Genomic DNA, 14,772 nt, shown 5'->3' with positions numbered 1-14,772 from the left:
CAGCAACCTGGGTCGGAGCATTGTTGCGGAACGAACGTGTTATTTACTTAAATAGCACGAGAATTCTGGATCAATCTGAAAAATCTCTATCCCTTCCACACACTGCGCCTTTCCCCTGCCGAGTGAGTCACGCCTACCCCGAACGGGAAATGGCTTAATGGTGTAATAATAATAATAATGAGAAAACTCAGCAATTAAAAAAAAAGTGTGAATAATTTGAAAAGAAATTTAAAAAAGGAGAATCGGTTTAGCGACGGCCAACTACTGTAAATAACTCTGCCCGCCCGATACGTGACGAATACAAAAGGAACATTATATTATTTAAAAGATCTACTTCTGAATTTTAATCCGAAAGTTTAATAAATGACCCTTGAGTGTCGGCTACTCTATTGATGTAGCCTCTCTGCTTGTTATTTATGATCGAACTCTTATTTCAATGTCACCCTCTCTGCTTGTTATTTATGATCGTATTTCTATTTCAATTTCGGAAAGAACATTTTTAAGCCAACTACTGTACATACATAACTCTGGCTGCTCGGTACGTGATGAATACAATAGGACCATTATGACATTCGCATCTCTCTTATAGCGTATTCGTTTATCCTGCACTGGCGTACTCCAAGAGCACTCCGATCGCTACTTCTTACTTCTTCCTTCTCACTCCGACCTGCTGCGGTGCAGATCGGAGTGCACCAGTGCAGGATAACCGAATACGCTATTAAGAGGACCCAAATCTTTCACTATCTCTTGAGACGAAATCATTCAAATCGAGCCTACAGATAGCCTGAAACGGGCCAGGCTATTTCGCCTGAAAATATTCTAAGAATTTCCATCGGTAAGGCAATCAGTATTTTTTATAAAGTCGCATGACGGGCTTAATTTTGTTCATATCTATATGTATAAGATTAATATTAATTGACATTTATAATGTCACACATTTTAAATGATGCTAGGAAGTTATTCTGAGTGCGGCGAATAGGTTCGTACAAAGCATTTTTTCGCGTGGCACAGAAAAAGTTCATCCATTCTACGTACGCGTCACATGTTTCGATGCGAATGTCTGTATTTGAGGAGCCTGTAAGGGCATGTGATACTTAGAAAATTGTCGATTTCACCAGTTTTAGGTTTCGCCGGCTTTTTCTCTAGAATAATAAATGTTTTGTCTTAAAAATTTGGGAAATGATAGCGAACATGCTAACGGACGTCCCCATCCACTTTTTTTGTGGGTTAATTAAAAAAAGTTTTAATTTAACAAAATTTGATTAATTTGCATAGCGCTTAGGAAACAGTATCGATTTTTTCAGTGTTAGATTCCCCCGGCTTTATTCCTAGGATAAGAAATATTTTGCCTTCAAAATCTGGGAAATGATGGCGAACATGCTAACGGACGTCCCCACACACTTTTTTTGTGTGTTTTTTTTATCAAAAAATTTTTGATATTGCTAACAACGTGCGTGTATATTTCGAGGTTATGTGTGTTACAATTCATCCGAGCGTTACTTCCAAACTACACAATATTTTTGGCCGAAAACTTTGGACTTACAAATAAACATAGTAACTAATCTCCCGGAACTAACCTTGTTTGCAGGCAATCAAAAAAGTTTATTTCAGAAATAATTTCCAGATTATCGGAAAGGCAGAGATGAAAAACGATGTACCCTACCGAAAGAAATCTCGGAGTTTTCTTTAACGAAATAGCTTGGCCTATTTGAGTCTATAAACAAAGTCGATTTGAAACAAAATAGTCTCAGAGATAGTTTGAGAGATTTGGGTCGTTTTCAAGATCCTTTTAGTGGTCGTTTTAAGAGTGGTGCGACGGTAATATAATGTTCCTTTTGTATTCGTCACGTACCGGGCGGGCAGAGTTACTCAGAGTAGTTGGTCGTGGCGAATCCGCTCTCCCCTTTTAAATTTCGCTTCAAATTATTAACACTTTTTTTTAATTGATGAATTTTCTCATTATACTTATTTATAATTATAACTTATATACTGATATACAATTTTCTAGTTGAATTCAAAAATGTTGTCTTTTTTGGCGTATCTCATTCCATTTACGAGAAACGTTCTATTAATTCCAATTATAAGCATTAAAAAAAGTTAGATATCTGAAGTCATCGAAACCCATAGATTCCGAATTATTATGTTTTAAGCTGTTAACTATGAAATTTAAAAAATTTACTTCTAAATTTGAATCCGAAAGCTTAACAAAGGACCCTTGAGTGTCGGCTACTCTATTGAGATAGCCTCTCTGCTTGTTATTTATGATCGTATTCTTATTTCAATTTCGAAAAGGATATTTTAAAGCCTTCAAACCATTTAAACGAGTTTCCTGGACCTTTAAAAATATCTACCTGAGTGCCTGCGGAGAATTTCTTTGAGATTCTTTGACCTAAAGAATTTTTAGTATATATTCAAAGATTCTTTTCGGTAGGGTAACCTCAAAATAATGCATATGCATAAAGTCTTTATTTAGCATAATAATTTTTTTTATTATTCCTCGAAAAAGAGTCCGGAGATGTCCGTTATGATATTTTATAACATCTCCGAATTCAGTTTTTAAAAATTTTCATTTTTGTGGAAAAAAGCCGGGGAAACTGTAAGTATTACATGCCCTTAATTAAATGAATTCAAAAACTGTCCAAAAATTGTTTTAAATGCATTTTTATTATCTTAATTCTATTTTTATATACGTTTAATAATCTCAGGAATCCTGAAGTCTTTAAATTTGCAGAAAATTATTTTAACCCTAAGATGTCGGCCACTTAGGAACGTTTCAAACAGAAATTACCGTTATCGTTATTATTATCAATAAATATAACGTAAAACGTCAATGACAGGTCAAAATCGAGGTCAGTTTATAATATGGCTATCATATTATAGTGTATCCATTTTTACCTATCTCGTACGATTACCGAGATAATTGAAGTTAAAAATAACAATAACGAAAGGTCCATCTCGAGTTGCAGTGGACCATTCTTGAGCGGCGGACATTTTACACGTTCCAGGAACGTCCCGAAGGTTGCCGCGGAACGTTTCGTGCTATTACGGAAATTTACAAATTTACTGTTAAAAAATTTGTTTATCTAAATTTTTAATTAAATATGCTGACTTACAATTTGAAAGTGCTTGTACGTCTTGTAATGGAATCAGTCATTATTGTAGGGAGCAGTGCCAGCAACGATAGCAATTTTAGAAGGTAAAGTCCACATTGGAATTAATCAAGATGAGATAGAACGATTATCGCAAACTCCTCGCCAGAAGGTAATAAAATGTTCACGAAGAGATTTTCCATTTGTGATTTCTCAAAAATTAAATGGCAGTACAACAGTTTGCGGTACGATGTTGATGGCTAAGCAGGTTGGCATACAAATTATGGCCACTGGAGGAATTGGAGGTGTACATCGTGGGGCAGAAATAAATTTTGATGTTAGTGCAGATTTGATGGAACTCAGTCGAACTCCTGTTGCAGTTGTATGTGCAGGAGTTAAAGCCATTCTCGATATTCCCAAGACTCTGGAGTACTTGGTTAGTCCGCTGTAATTACAAATATTTTTAAAAAGAAAGTTTTAATCTCTTTCGTATGTATAATCTATAATACATAATTGTTTTGTAAAATATTTAAGCAAGAACGAACAATGGGTACACTTATATAGAAATATATAGCTCTTTAGTTTTTCTCAAGAATTCATGTTATACAGTAAAATTGATTTAATTTACGAATAATTTAACGATTTTTGTAGGAAACAGAAGGTGTGCCTGTTGTGACACTTGGTGACTCTAACAATTTCCCTGCATTTTATTGCCGTGAGACTTTTGATAAAATAAAATCTCCAATGAGAGTATCGACTTCGAAAGAAGCAGCCCATTTAATTAGAGCACAGAGAAAATTAAATCTTAACACTGGAATGCTGTTGGCAGTTCCAATTCCAGAGTTCCATGCATTAAATCCAGAAGAAATAGAAGAAAGTATACAGAAAGCTCTAAAGAAAGCAAATACAAAGAATATTTTTGGGAAAGAAATTACTCCATTCCTTCTACAAGAAATTGCTGAACTTACAGCTGGTCGATCTGTTCAAGCCAGTAAGTAGATTTTTTAAATTCTTACCTCCCCTATCGAAAAGAATCTTTGAGCATATACTAAAAATTCTTTAGACCAAAGAAGCTCAGAGAAATTCTCCGCAGGCACTCAGGTAGATATTTTTAAAGGTCCAGGAAGCTCGTTTAAATGGTTTGAAGGCTTTAAAATATCCTTTTCGAAATTGAAATAAGAATACGATCATAAATAACAAGCAGAGAGGCTATCTCAATAGAGTAGCCGACACTCAAGGGTCCTTTTTTAAGCTTTAGGATTAAAATTTAGAAGTAGATTTTTTTTAATTTCATAGTTAACAGCCTAAAACATAATAATTCGGAATCTACGGGTTTCGATGACTTCAGATATCTAACTTTTTTTTTGAATGCTTAAAATTGGAATTAATAGAACGTTTCTCGTAAATGGAATGAGATACGCCAAAAAAGACAACATTTTTTAATTCAACTAGAAAATTGTTTATCAGTATATAAGTTATAATTATAAATAAGTATAATGAGAACATTCATTAATTAAAAAAAGTGTTAATAATTTGAAGAGAAATTTAAAAAGGGAGAGCGGATTAGCCACGACCAACTACTGCAAATAACTCTGCCCGCCCGGTACGTGACGAATACAAAAGGAACATTATATTACCATCGCACCACTCTTAAAACGACCACTAAAAGGATCTTGAAAAGGACCCAAATCTCTCAAACTATCTCCGCGACTATTTTTTTTCAAATCGACTTTGTTTATAGACTCAAATGGGCCAAGCTATTTCGCTAAAGAAAACTCAGAGATTTCTTTCGGTAGGGTCCTCTTGAAATGCAGGCTATTTCAATTCATAAAGCAATAATAAAAAATAAAATATAATTTGAACCTCTAACATTTGCAGATATAGCTTTGATCACAAACAATGCAAAAGTTGCAGCGGAAATAGCTCGAAATCTCACTATTGAAAATGATTATGATCATTTCCGGCCATATAGATTAAAGGGAAAACCTGTAAGTATCTAATTGAAGAAGTTAATTCTAAAATACATGAAATTGAGGTATTGCAAAAGTTCATGTAAAGCTTTCGAAAGAATTCAGTGAGTTGCGGGATAGATTGGTGGAATTACTTATTTTTAAAAATTATATTCTTGTAAAGCCAATGTCGAACATTATGTTGTCAACTCTTTCTACATTCTCTACCGAAACCGAAATATCAGATACCAAATCCATACTAGTATTACAGATATCTGACGCGATCAGATAAACTAGCTAATGGTTGGTTATAATAACTCGTTTACATTTTATTACTTTTTCAAGGTTGTTATTGGTGGAGCGGTATTTGACACGACTTTGCAGATGAAGGAACTTAAGATAACGGTAAGCTACACTACGTAGTCATAATGAGCTAAATAACCGAGTTATTTTTATATTCAATAACTAAATTATGAATTACATTATTTACATAAATAATTACGACGATTTATAATTGATATATTATATACATTCGTATTCATCGACCTTTAATCACATACACAAATAGTTAACATGGAATATACATTAAACTTCCACCTATGTCCCCCACTGTGAAACATATGCGCTCACGAATGTACCCCTCTGGATGAGCCACGACCTCTATCTCGAGTCGTCAAGATATTTTTGTCCAGCAACATTCATTGACTACATCGGCCTTGTATCGATATGCCTAATGTCACTTTTTCAACTGCGCATGTACCAAAAAGCGAGGGTCTATTTTAAAACAGTAAAGCTGTGATATCAATCCTAATGCTTTTCGGCACATGCACGCTTGAAAAAGTCACGCTCCGTTATCATGCGACTGATTTTTTATTTCCTTGAAATGGTACAATTTGCTAACTAAAAATCAATACAATAGAATAAAAAAAGACTCAAATATTTTGCGGCATAATTAGTATTGCAACGCGATGCCACGGTCATGGGTGGATAGGTGGAAATGTCAGGAAGGTTAGCACAGTTGTTGACCACAACATGCTAGGATAGGTGGAAATTTCGACCGTCATGCTTTTTGGTACCTACATGGCACTGCACTGCAACTGCACGCGACTTTATGAAGAAAATTTTCTAAATGTAAAGATAACACGCTTGTAATAAATTGCGCAGTTTCGTCACCTTCCACCGCGGTCCGCGGCAGCGGCTGACCAATTAAAATAAAAGAACCGAAGAGCGGGTAGTTTGAATGGAGTATTTCAATATTGCTTTATGGGAATGCAGAAAGCTTTTTCGAGAAAATATTCTAAACGTAAAAGATCAAAAATGTTCAAATAGGAAAATTAATTTTCTCAGTTATGTTCCATTCTTAGTATCATGCAATAACCTTCCTGGCGGCTGACATTTCCATCTAGCCTAGCATTTCTTCGCGCTATGATATGGTAGAAAACGTACTATTCTGCGAAGTATTTGAGTCCTTTTTTATTCTATTAAATTGATTTTTAGTTGGCAAATTGTCCTACGTCAACAAAGATACGAGGAAAACACTAGAATGCATGATGCGCTAACAGCCTGCGATTTTTTCAGCTGCGCAAATCTGGGCCGTCTAAACGCAATATCCTCATGTGAGTCGCCGTGGACTCCACCTTTCTGCTACGCTGCTAGTGTTTTTCAGACAAGAGTCCCAACAGATAGTCTTTCGCCCCTTGGGCTGTGTAACTGCGTGGGCCAGCAGTTTTAGAAATTACTAAACCGTAGTTACTACACTTAGTCGGGTGTGTATATCTGACTTCGCTTGATAAAAATATCTTGGCCAGTGAAATTCGCTTGATAAAAATAACTTGACAACTTGTGGTAGAGGTGGGGGACTCTCTAACCTTAGAATTTTTGGTCGTAAACGTTTCAAGGCCGTTAGAATAGGTGAATTTTTACTGTAATTCTCCAGCGTAGACTGTATTTTCTCAGTCATGTTCCATTCTTTTGTCGATTGAGGACTTTTCAGTGCCATGACATAAAATATCCCAAATTTGTGGTTAGTGTATCAGATCGGGTTCTCTCACCTCATATTTAGGACAGTTGATTATATTTCGGGACACTAAAAGTTCGTTAATCGACAAAAGAATGGAAGATAACTGATAAAATACATTTTACACTTGAGAAATATTAATATTCTAACATTTATGTGTTATTTTTACATTTCGCATATTTTCTCGAAAAATTTGTCTGCATTCCCATGATTTCATGCTAAAATCCTCAGTTACAAACAAAGAGGGCTCTTCAAGCTTCTTTTTTTAGTGTTCAGGCACTGATGTGGAGGAGAGCCTGCAGGGGCTGTGGTGGTAGGTGAATGAACTGCACACGGAGAAAAAATTGTGCATAGGAGCAGGAAAACTAGGCGCACGGGGAAATAGGTGGTTGGGGACATATGTGGTAGTTCACTATAATATGAATTCAGAGCGTTCTAATAATAATTTTGAAACTGTAAAAGCTTCTGATATTTTCTAGGGCGTGCCCCCCTACTGAAAATTCCTATATAGGTTCTTATATACGAAACTGCATAGGATCCTACATAGGGACCTATATGTTTCACCTGTAGGTGACACCTATAGGAAATGACATAGGATCCTGTGTAGGATCATGTATATGTGACGTACGTCGAAGAAAGGAGGTGTACTCTGAAAAGTGAGATTTTTCAGGGTGGGTTGTTGAAGTCGACCCCATAGACGCGAATTTTAGGATAGAGGGAAGACTCACGAAATTTTCGCTCTCCACTTACCACTCCATTTTCATGGGAAGTGATAGGTCGTAGACGCGGCTCACGGACGTGGTATAGATGAGACGCGTAGGTGTAGAGGCGAGTGATGGATGGTATTTCACCGAATTTCGAGTTCTGGAGCGGAAGCCCGATTTCTCGGGCACCTAACAACTCAATTATTAGCAATATAATGACGCTTGGAATTTTTTTCGATGATTTCATTAAAAGGAGCAGCTCAAAAACTATCGACAAGTGTAAAACCTCGATTTCGATTTTTTTTAGAGTAAGCCCCCTTTTTTGGGCGCACGTTACATATGTTCCTGTATGAGACTCTATCCAGATGCGCAGTAGTATTCTATGGAACCTACTGCTGCGCAGAAGTTTTTTTTGGTCCTACAGGAGCACCTGGAGTCATACGTACCAATAAATACTATTAATTACGTACCATTAGGTACCTTATTAGGGAGGGCCCCTAACAGGCATCTATATAGGATGCTATGCCATTTCCTATAGGTGACACCTATAGGTAAAACATATAGGATCATACGTCATTTCCTATAGGTATATGTATATGCGATGGTCAAGACTCAAAAATGACATCCATTTTTATATATCTCAGACATTTTACACGTTCTAAGTACGTGGCTGGAACATTCTACTGGAATATCCCCAAGGTGTGCGCGTTCCGTTTAAGGCAAGTTCCTGGAACGTTCTGGGCTATTAGGATTTAGCTTTAAAAAAATCGAATCCATGATGCATACAAATATTAAAGGCATTCATAAATTAAGCAATATCAATTAAAAAGTTTGACATTTTATACACTTAAATTTGAATAATGTTTTGACAAATTTGATTTTGTTTCGTGAAAATTTTGTCATATACGATATACAAAATGAATAAGACAATTATCACAGCTACAGAAAATGCATAATACTACACAAGTTTCATGTTCACGTATTCTAATAATAATGACGTACATATATTGAATACAAAAAGCTTTAAAAGGGTAGCTACGGCAGAACACACAGTGTTCACAGATGTATGTGACAACCGACGATCACAGAGCTAATAGTTTCTGAAGTGACGCTTTTTCATGCTGATTTGAACAGGGGATACTGGTTAATTTGTCTGCCATAAGAGTAGGAATATTAAAACGTGTTTTTAGGGTTATTATTTTTTTAATCGCGCAAAACCTAAACTCCGAACCCGTACAAGTATAAACAATTTTCTCAGTAAAATTGTGAATACTTCTTGCAGTTAGAATAGTGCTTGCGAGGTCTTTACATTTCATCATTTTCTAACAAATCTTTTTCAATTTAGGATAAACGGCTGGCATTCCATTTTTTGAAACCCATTGATGCTCTTTCCGTTTGTTGAGGTTGACACAGTAAAAATTTGTTTCTTTAGACATATTATCATAACATGATGTATAAGTATGAAGCGAATTTTAAATAAAATCCAAGGCGACCAAAAATCATGGCTACGTGATTCAAAATTAGAATCAAAACTAAATGACAAAGGTTTCCTCATATTTCAAAAGAATTTGTTAATTATCCAAGCTACGTCGAAATCCTAAAAATATTATTGCTGGTTTTTAAAACGATTGTACGACTCACTTGTCACTTTTTTGTACTCTTAGGTATTTGGAAATTCTACATTAAATAAGATACGTGAGTTCAAAAATTAGCTTAGCTTTTCGTATAGTCTCAATTTATATTATTTCTCTTAAAGAATATTTTTATTTATATAAAAATATATACAAAAAGGAATTCACCGGTAACTCCCCTTACAAGAGGACGGACGAGTTTTCTTTATTTGTACTTTTTTAATCAAATGATAATATGAACTAGCAGACTTATTTGTGAAGTGATAATATGCACTTTTTATCTAGTTTGGAAAAAAAGTACTTTAAAAGTTTCTAAGCAGTTTATATGTATAGTAAGAACAAACCATTATTAATACGCAGAAGATTGCAATGTCGTTAATTATAAAAATAATAATATCGTTAATCTCGTTAACTTAATGCTTTTCAACACCAGGCTCCTATTTTCATTTAATAATATAAGAACTAAAGATTATTAAAAAATAAATAATTTGAGTAATAAGAAGTACGATTCTCCAATCGAGAGATGATAAAAATACGAAAAAAGTAGATTTTGTCAAAAAAAAAAATGATTATATTTATTAGTAACATAATTTTAATAATTTTTTCGTACAAAATGTAGGCATTTTTGCGTTTCGAGACATGTATAGCGTGCGGGAAGTGAGCAATTCTGAAACCGTCCTAAAAGTAGTTATAAAAGGAATTTGAAGCTGCGCTTGCGCACTTTGGGCAGGATTACTTTTTTAAAACCGCTGTGCATGTGCATTTTGATCCATTAACTTTCCAGGAGTAACGGAGTCTCGTATATTGCCTGAAGCGATAAGTAAATATAAATTACTGAAAAATTATATATTACCGGAAATTTTGGAAAATCTTAGACACATTAAATTTCTGGAAATTTTATATACTTTATAAATTTATCAGAAATTTTGATTGATTTCTGTCAAATTTGCCTTCAATATAAAAAATTTCCGGCAAGTACTGTTTACTTTGCAAGAGTTATAACTGCCTACTTTCAGTACATGTTGCACACGATATTAGGAAAATAAGTCTCCTAGTAACATCCTTCATTTAAAAAAGTTCAAATTAAAACTAATCGCCTGGCCTTCCCGTTTTCAGTAAAAAGCATTAATTATTTTAAGCACGCGAAAATTGTGGAAGATTTTCCATCAAATAATACCCCAGAAGTCCCCCGCCCCAGATCCTTTTTTCTTTCTACACAGAACATGAAATTTTTTTATTTTTTCGAACAAACATAAATTTCAGTTTTCATTCATACTTCTTTATGCCGTCGAGAAAAACAAGAACTGGCGGTAAATAAATTTTGGATTAGACACCTAATCCACCTCATTCAAATCCCAAATGTAATGACCGCTTTATTTATTGCACGTCAGTGTAGTAGTATCTAACATGCTATCAATAATACGATGAATCGCTAAATATCATGTTCTTTTTCCCATCTCACAATTAAGTTGTAGTTGGATATTAAGCAGGCACTATTTTGCAGGCGGTAATGTGTATTTAAGTGTTGAAGTATTGCAATCAATCGGTTCATGCAGAATTAGCAAACATAGATATTCCACTTAAGTGTTTAATTTGTGTATACTATTGTCATAAATTGAGCGCAAGTCTGTTTTTTATCACTTGCAGAAGTGTTGTCTAAATTGGCGACATAAAGTAAAATATTTCTCCAAAATAGCTTATTCAAATCGCTCAATTTATCAACTAAAGATATTATAGAAAAAGCTAAGATTTTGATAGTTAAAAAATGTATTTAGAACTGTCAAAATAAGTATAGGTACGATGTGGGCGCCCCTATGAAAATGGTATTTATGGCCGGTTCTAGCTTAGGAGATATTGACGTTTTTCTAATTCAGGGTTAAAATGATTATTTTCGTGTTTGAGAAGGGTTGATATTGAAATCTATACTGAATCTAATTGCACTATATTCATGTTCCAAAAGCCACCGAAAGTGAGTTTATTTCATGTTCGAAGAAAAACTATAACACGTGTGTTTAAGGCACTCGCCAACCTTAGAACCGTTTTTCTCGAAAAGCGACTTATCAAGATTAAATTTCTTTTTACTTATTTGTCGGTTTGTCTATTTTCAGTAACACACCGCGTGTTAATCCGATTGCGATGAAACGGAGATATTCGCTAAATGTTCAATAAAACTCTAAATCATTAAAAAAATAATTGTAGAATATATTATTACAGGACAATAATGATAATTCTTAAGGATTCTTTAACATTACAAAAAGTATTCTAGAAATTTTCAGAACATTTCACAATATTTTAGAATATTTTAGTAGAGGCAAGAACATGTCAGAATTTCAGAGTAATATAGAACATTTGGAGCATTCCAGAAAAGTAAAAAACAATCCAGAATATCCAAAAAAACAATATTAAAAACCAATATTGATCGAGGGCACCCAGGCGAAACCGGGAATAAATAGCTAGTAATAATTATGAAAAGCATTTAAATATTAACTATGAACAGAAAAAATGTTTAATCTTATTGTTTATACTTATTCCTCTGATGTTTACAGTACTTATACATTTTATGCAAACAGTAAGTGCACTCAATTTATGGTGATAAATGGTAATGTATGCTTTTACTCGTATATTTCAATTGTTTCGGAAGCTTAAAATAATGCTTGCTACAAAAAGGTAGTTTAAATCGATAGAGAAATTTTACGATATCTTTGTATTATCTTAAACATAACTATCCTTCTTTGCAATTAAATATTTGAAAGATATAATTTTAAATTATTTACTGTAAATCTCAAAGATATTTTTTATCGCTAAGATCGGTGTACATTTTTCGGAGGTTTACTGTGTCATTACATAAATAGTAAAGTTACCAATTTCCGAAAAAATACATAAAAGGAAAGATTTTTATTTCAATTTGATAGACAGAATAACAGTATTTTCTTGATTGATATATTCCAAGTGAACAATTTCATCATATAATGCAATATCTGCACTTTTACTCAATATAATATTCGCTGAAATGAGTTAATCGCACACTATTAAAATTTTAAGTTTTTATGATTGGGCGGTTCACGTCAACTCTGCAGCCTTATATGTTACTTTCAAACAAATTATATTTCTTATTTATAATATTCTATGTACATAGTGGCAAAGGCTCCTTCAAGTGTGCCTGCGAGTTGTATAAGCTTTTGATATTTTTAGTGACAGTTCGATGATTTGTTTGAGAAATGAGCATCAAACCAAACTATAGTACACAGTTTTGAAACTGATTTGTTATAATACTTATTTGTGATTGATCACGTTCGGAATAAGTATAGGTTTATTGAAAAAGTGGACATATTTTACGTAATTGTATATGTTTCTTGTCCACGTAAAAAATTTCCATTAAATTTTCGTTCTATTGTTACAGAATTTCTCTGGCAAATACAAAAGGAGTCTTTTGAGATTGCGCCTAAATTTCATAGAATTCTTTTACATGTAGTGAATATTTGCTGTGAAGGGTTTTCTACTTTGCCTTACCCTGTTTTCTAAACACTTACATATTATATTTATATCTTACATTCAGTTGATTTCAAAGCCGTCTACGCTTCCAAAAAGCTAATGTATAGTTTCTATATTGTTTTAAAGTATGTCATTATACTCATATTTAAGTACTTTGAAGTAGTTTCCATGAGGACATGTAAAAAACATATTTTTACTTATTAAGCAGGCGGCCGATAATTTACATCATATTGTAAATTGCGGTGCAGGTATATTTTTTACTAATAAACATATTCCGTTATCCTTGAATTCGCGCAGCTACAGTCAGTTATAATCTAACTAGGAAGCCGTTTATTTTTATTTTTATTATTACCTTAGCAAAATACTCAATGGTATACAAATCAATACAGATTACTCGCGCTGATGAATTGTTATATGTTTATCGATGCTTACAAAATGATGAAAACGTTTCAAAGTTAGAAGAGTGTAATAAATAAATAAATTCTCAGAGTGGCCAATCAATACTCAACTTGTCGAATCTAAGGATGAGGAATAATTCTAAATTTGAAAATTGAACACTGAAAAATAAGCAATTTAAAACTTAAAGGTTCAATATTGTACTTCATAATTCAAAATTAGACAATTTCCAAATAAGTAAAATTTAAAATATAGCAATTTTAAAGTAAAAGCCATACAAATTAAAAATGTTCTATACCAAGGTCTAGAAACATATGAATGTCAAATTGAACATTTTCGAACCGTGTTTATTTAAACTTGAAACTTACAAAATTGAATAATTTTACAAACAGGGCAATGAACATTCGACACATTGATAAAAAAAAACATGAAAAATTGTTTGAGTAATTCAGACTTTCGATGGGAAATTGTGCAATTTGTAACAATTTATGTAAATTGCAGACCAGGCATCAATGCTTCAATTGAAAATGGTATAAGTTGAAACGCTTTTAATTAAAAATGTTATATCATTTTCGAAATTTGGATCTTTTTTGTTTGATATTGAGTGTAGTGAATTAAAAATCATTCAAGTAGAAAAGCTTTGATATCACAAACTGCAAGTTCACATAAATTTCCTTAAATGTGTTTTCGACTTCAATAAGTTGTTGCACCATGCCTCTTTACATCTTATATATTATGTTATCAAAACATTCTGCAGTGGTTATTCTCTAGTTTTTGCAAAATTAAATCTGTTCAAAAGATCGTTTGGAATCTGCAAGATTTTTATCTTTCTCTAGAATTTTCACTCGCTCAAACTTTTCTACACAGGAAATGTAAAAAAACGAATGCATCCATATTCATTAGGGCGAGATAAAAAAAATCCCCTTAAAATGTTCCCCTGAAAGTTGTTCGTTTTAATTTTTATTTAAATTAAATCTGCATTTGATTCATAAAATGATTCATAAAATGTGCCTGAGTGACATATTTCATTAACAGAATACATTACATGCATTTTTAAAGCCAGCTTACGGGTTCTGTTTTTTTTTTATTTTGCCACAAATTAGGGGGTTCATTCTGACATCTAAAGGAACAATTTGTAGGAGTGCCATTTTAGAAAAAAAAACGAAGTTTTTTTCCATTCTATAATTTATTCTCTAGCTGTTTTTACCATTATTTATCATTTTCAATGAATAAACTCTCTTCGATTATTATTTTTATGAAAGTAAACTATTATTATTTATGTAGTAATTATTGTTTGACTTCATTGAGCTAGTACACGCATACTCACATATATACATATATATGTATGTATTATTGAATGAAATACGTCAATATTAGTTATATAGATATAATTTCCTTGCAGATTTTGAATGGATTTACTTTAGCTGCCCAGTTAAAATAAGTTACAACTTCTTTTATTTGCATTTAGAACTTATCCTGTAATTATGAATTTAT

General features: G+C 33.2%; 1 protein-coding gene across 4 annotated transcripts in view; it reads left to right on the top strand.

Moving 5' to 3' along the window:
- LOC117183132 (pseudouridine-metabolizing bifunctional protein C1861.05) overlaps positions 1-14,772 on the top strand; it is a 442,705-nt gene that overhangs the window by 31,348 nt on the left and 396,585 nt on the right. For all 4 annotated transcript variants that reach the window (XM_033376331.1, XM_033376330.1, XM_033376332.1 and 1 more), the window contains exons 2-5: positions 3,163-3,525; positions 3,741-4,080; positions 4,968-5,077; positions 5,384-5,443. In XM_033376331.1, the coding sequence (XP_033232222.1) occupies positions 3,163-3,525; positions 3,741-4,080; positions 4,968-5,077; positions 5,384-5,443 (873 nt within the window). The remainder of the gene's footprint in view (positions 1-3,162; positions 3,526-3,740; positions 4,081-4,967; positions 5,078-5,383; positions 5,444-14,772) is intronic.

This window comes from Belonocnema kinseyi, chromosome 2 (assembly GCF_010883055.1).
Source record: "Belonocnema kinseyi isolate 2016_QV_RU_SX_M_011 chromosome 2, B_treatae_v1, whole genome shotgun sequence".
NCBI lineage: Eukaryota > Metazoa > Arthropoda > Insecta > Hymenoptera > Cynipidae > Belonocnema > Belonocnema kinseyi.
Note: the sequence above shows the minus strand (reverse complement) of the source record. Positions and strands in the feature narration are given on the sequence as shown.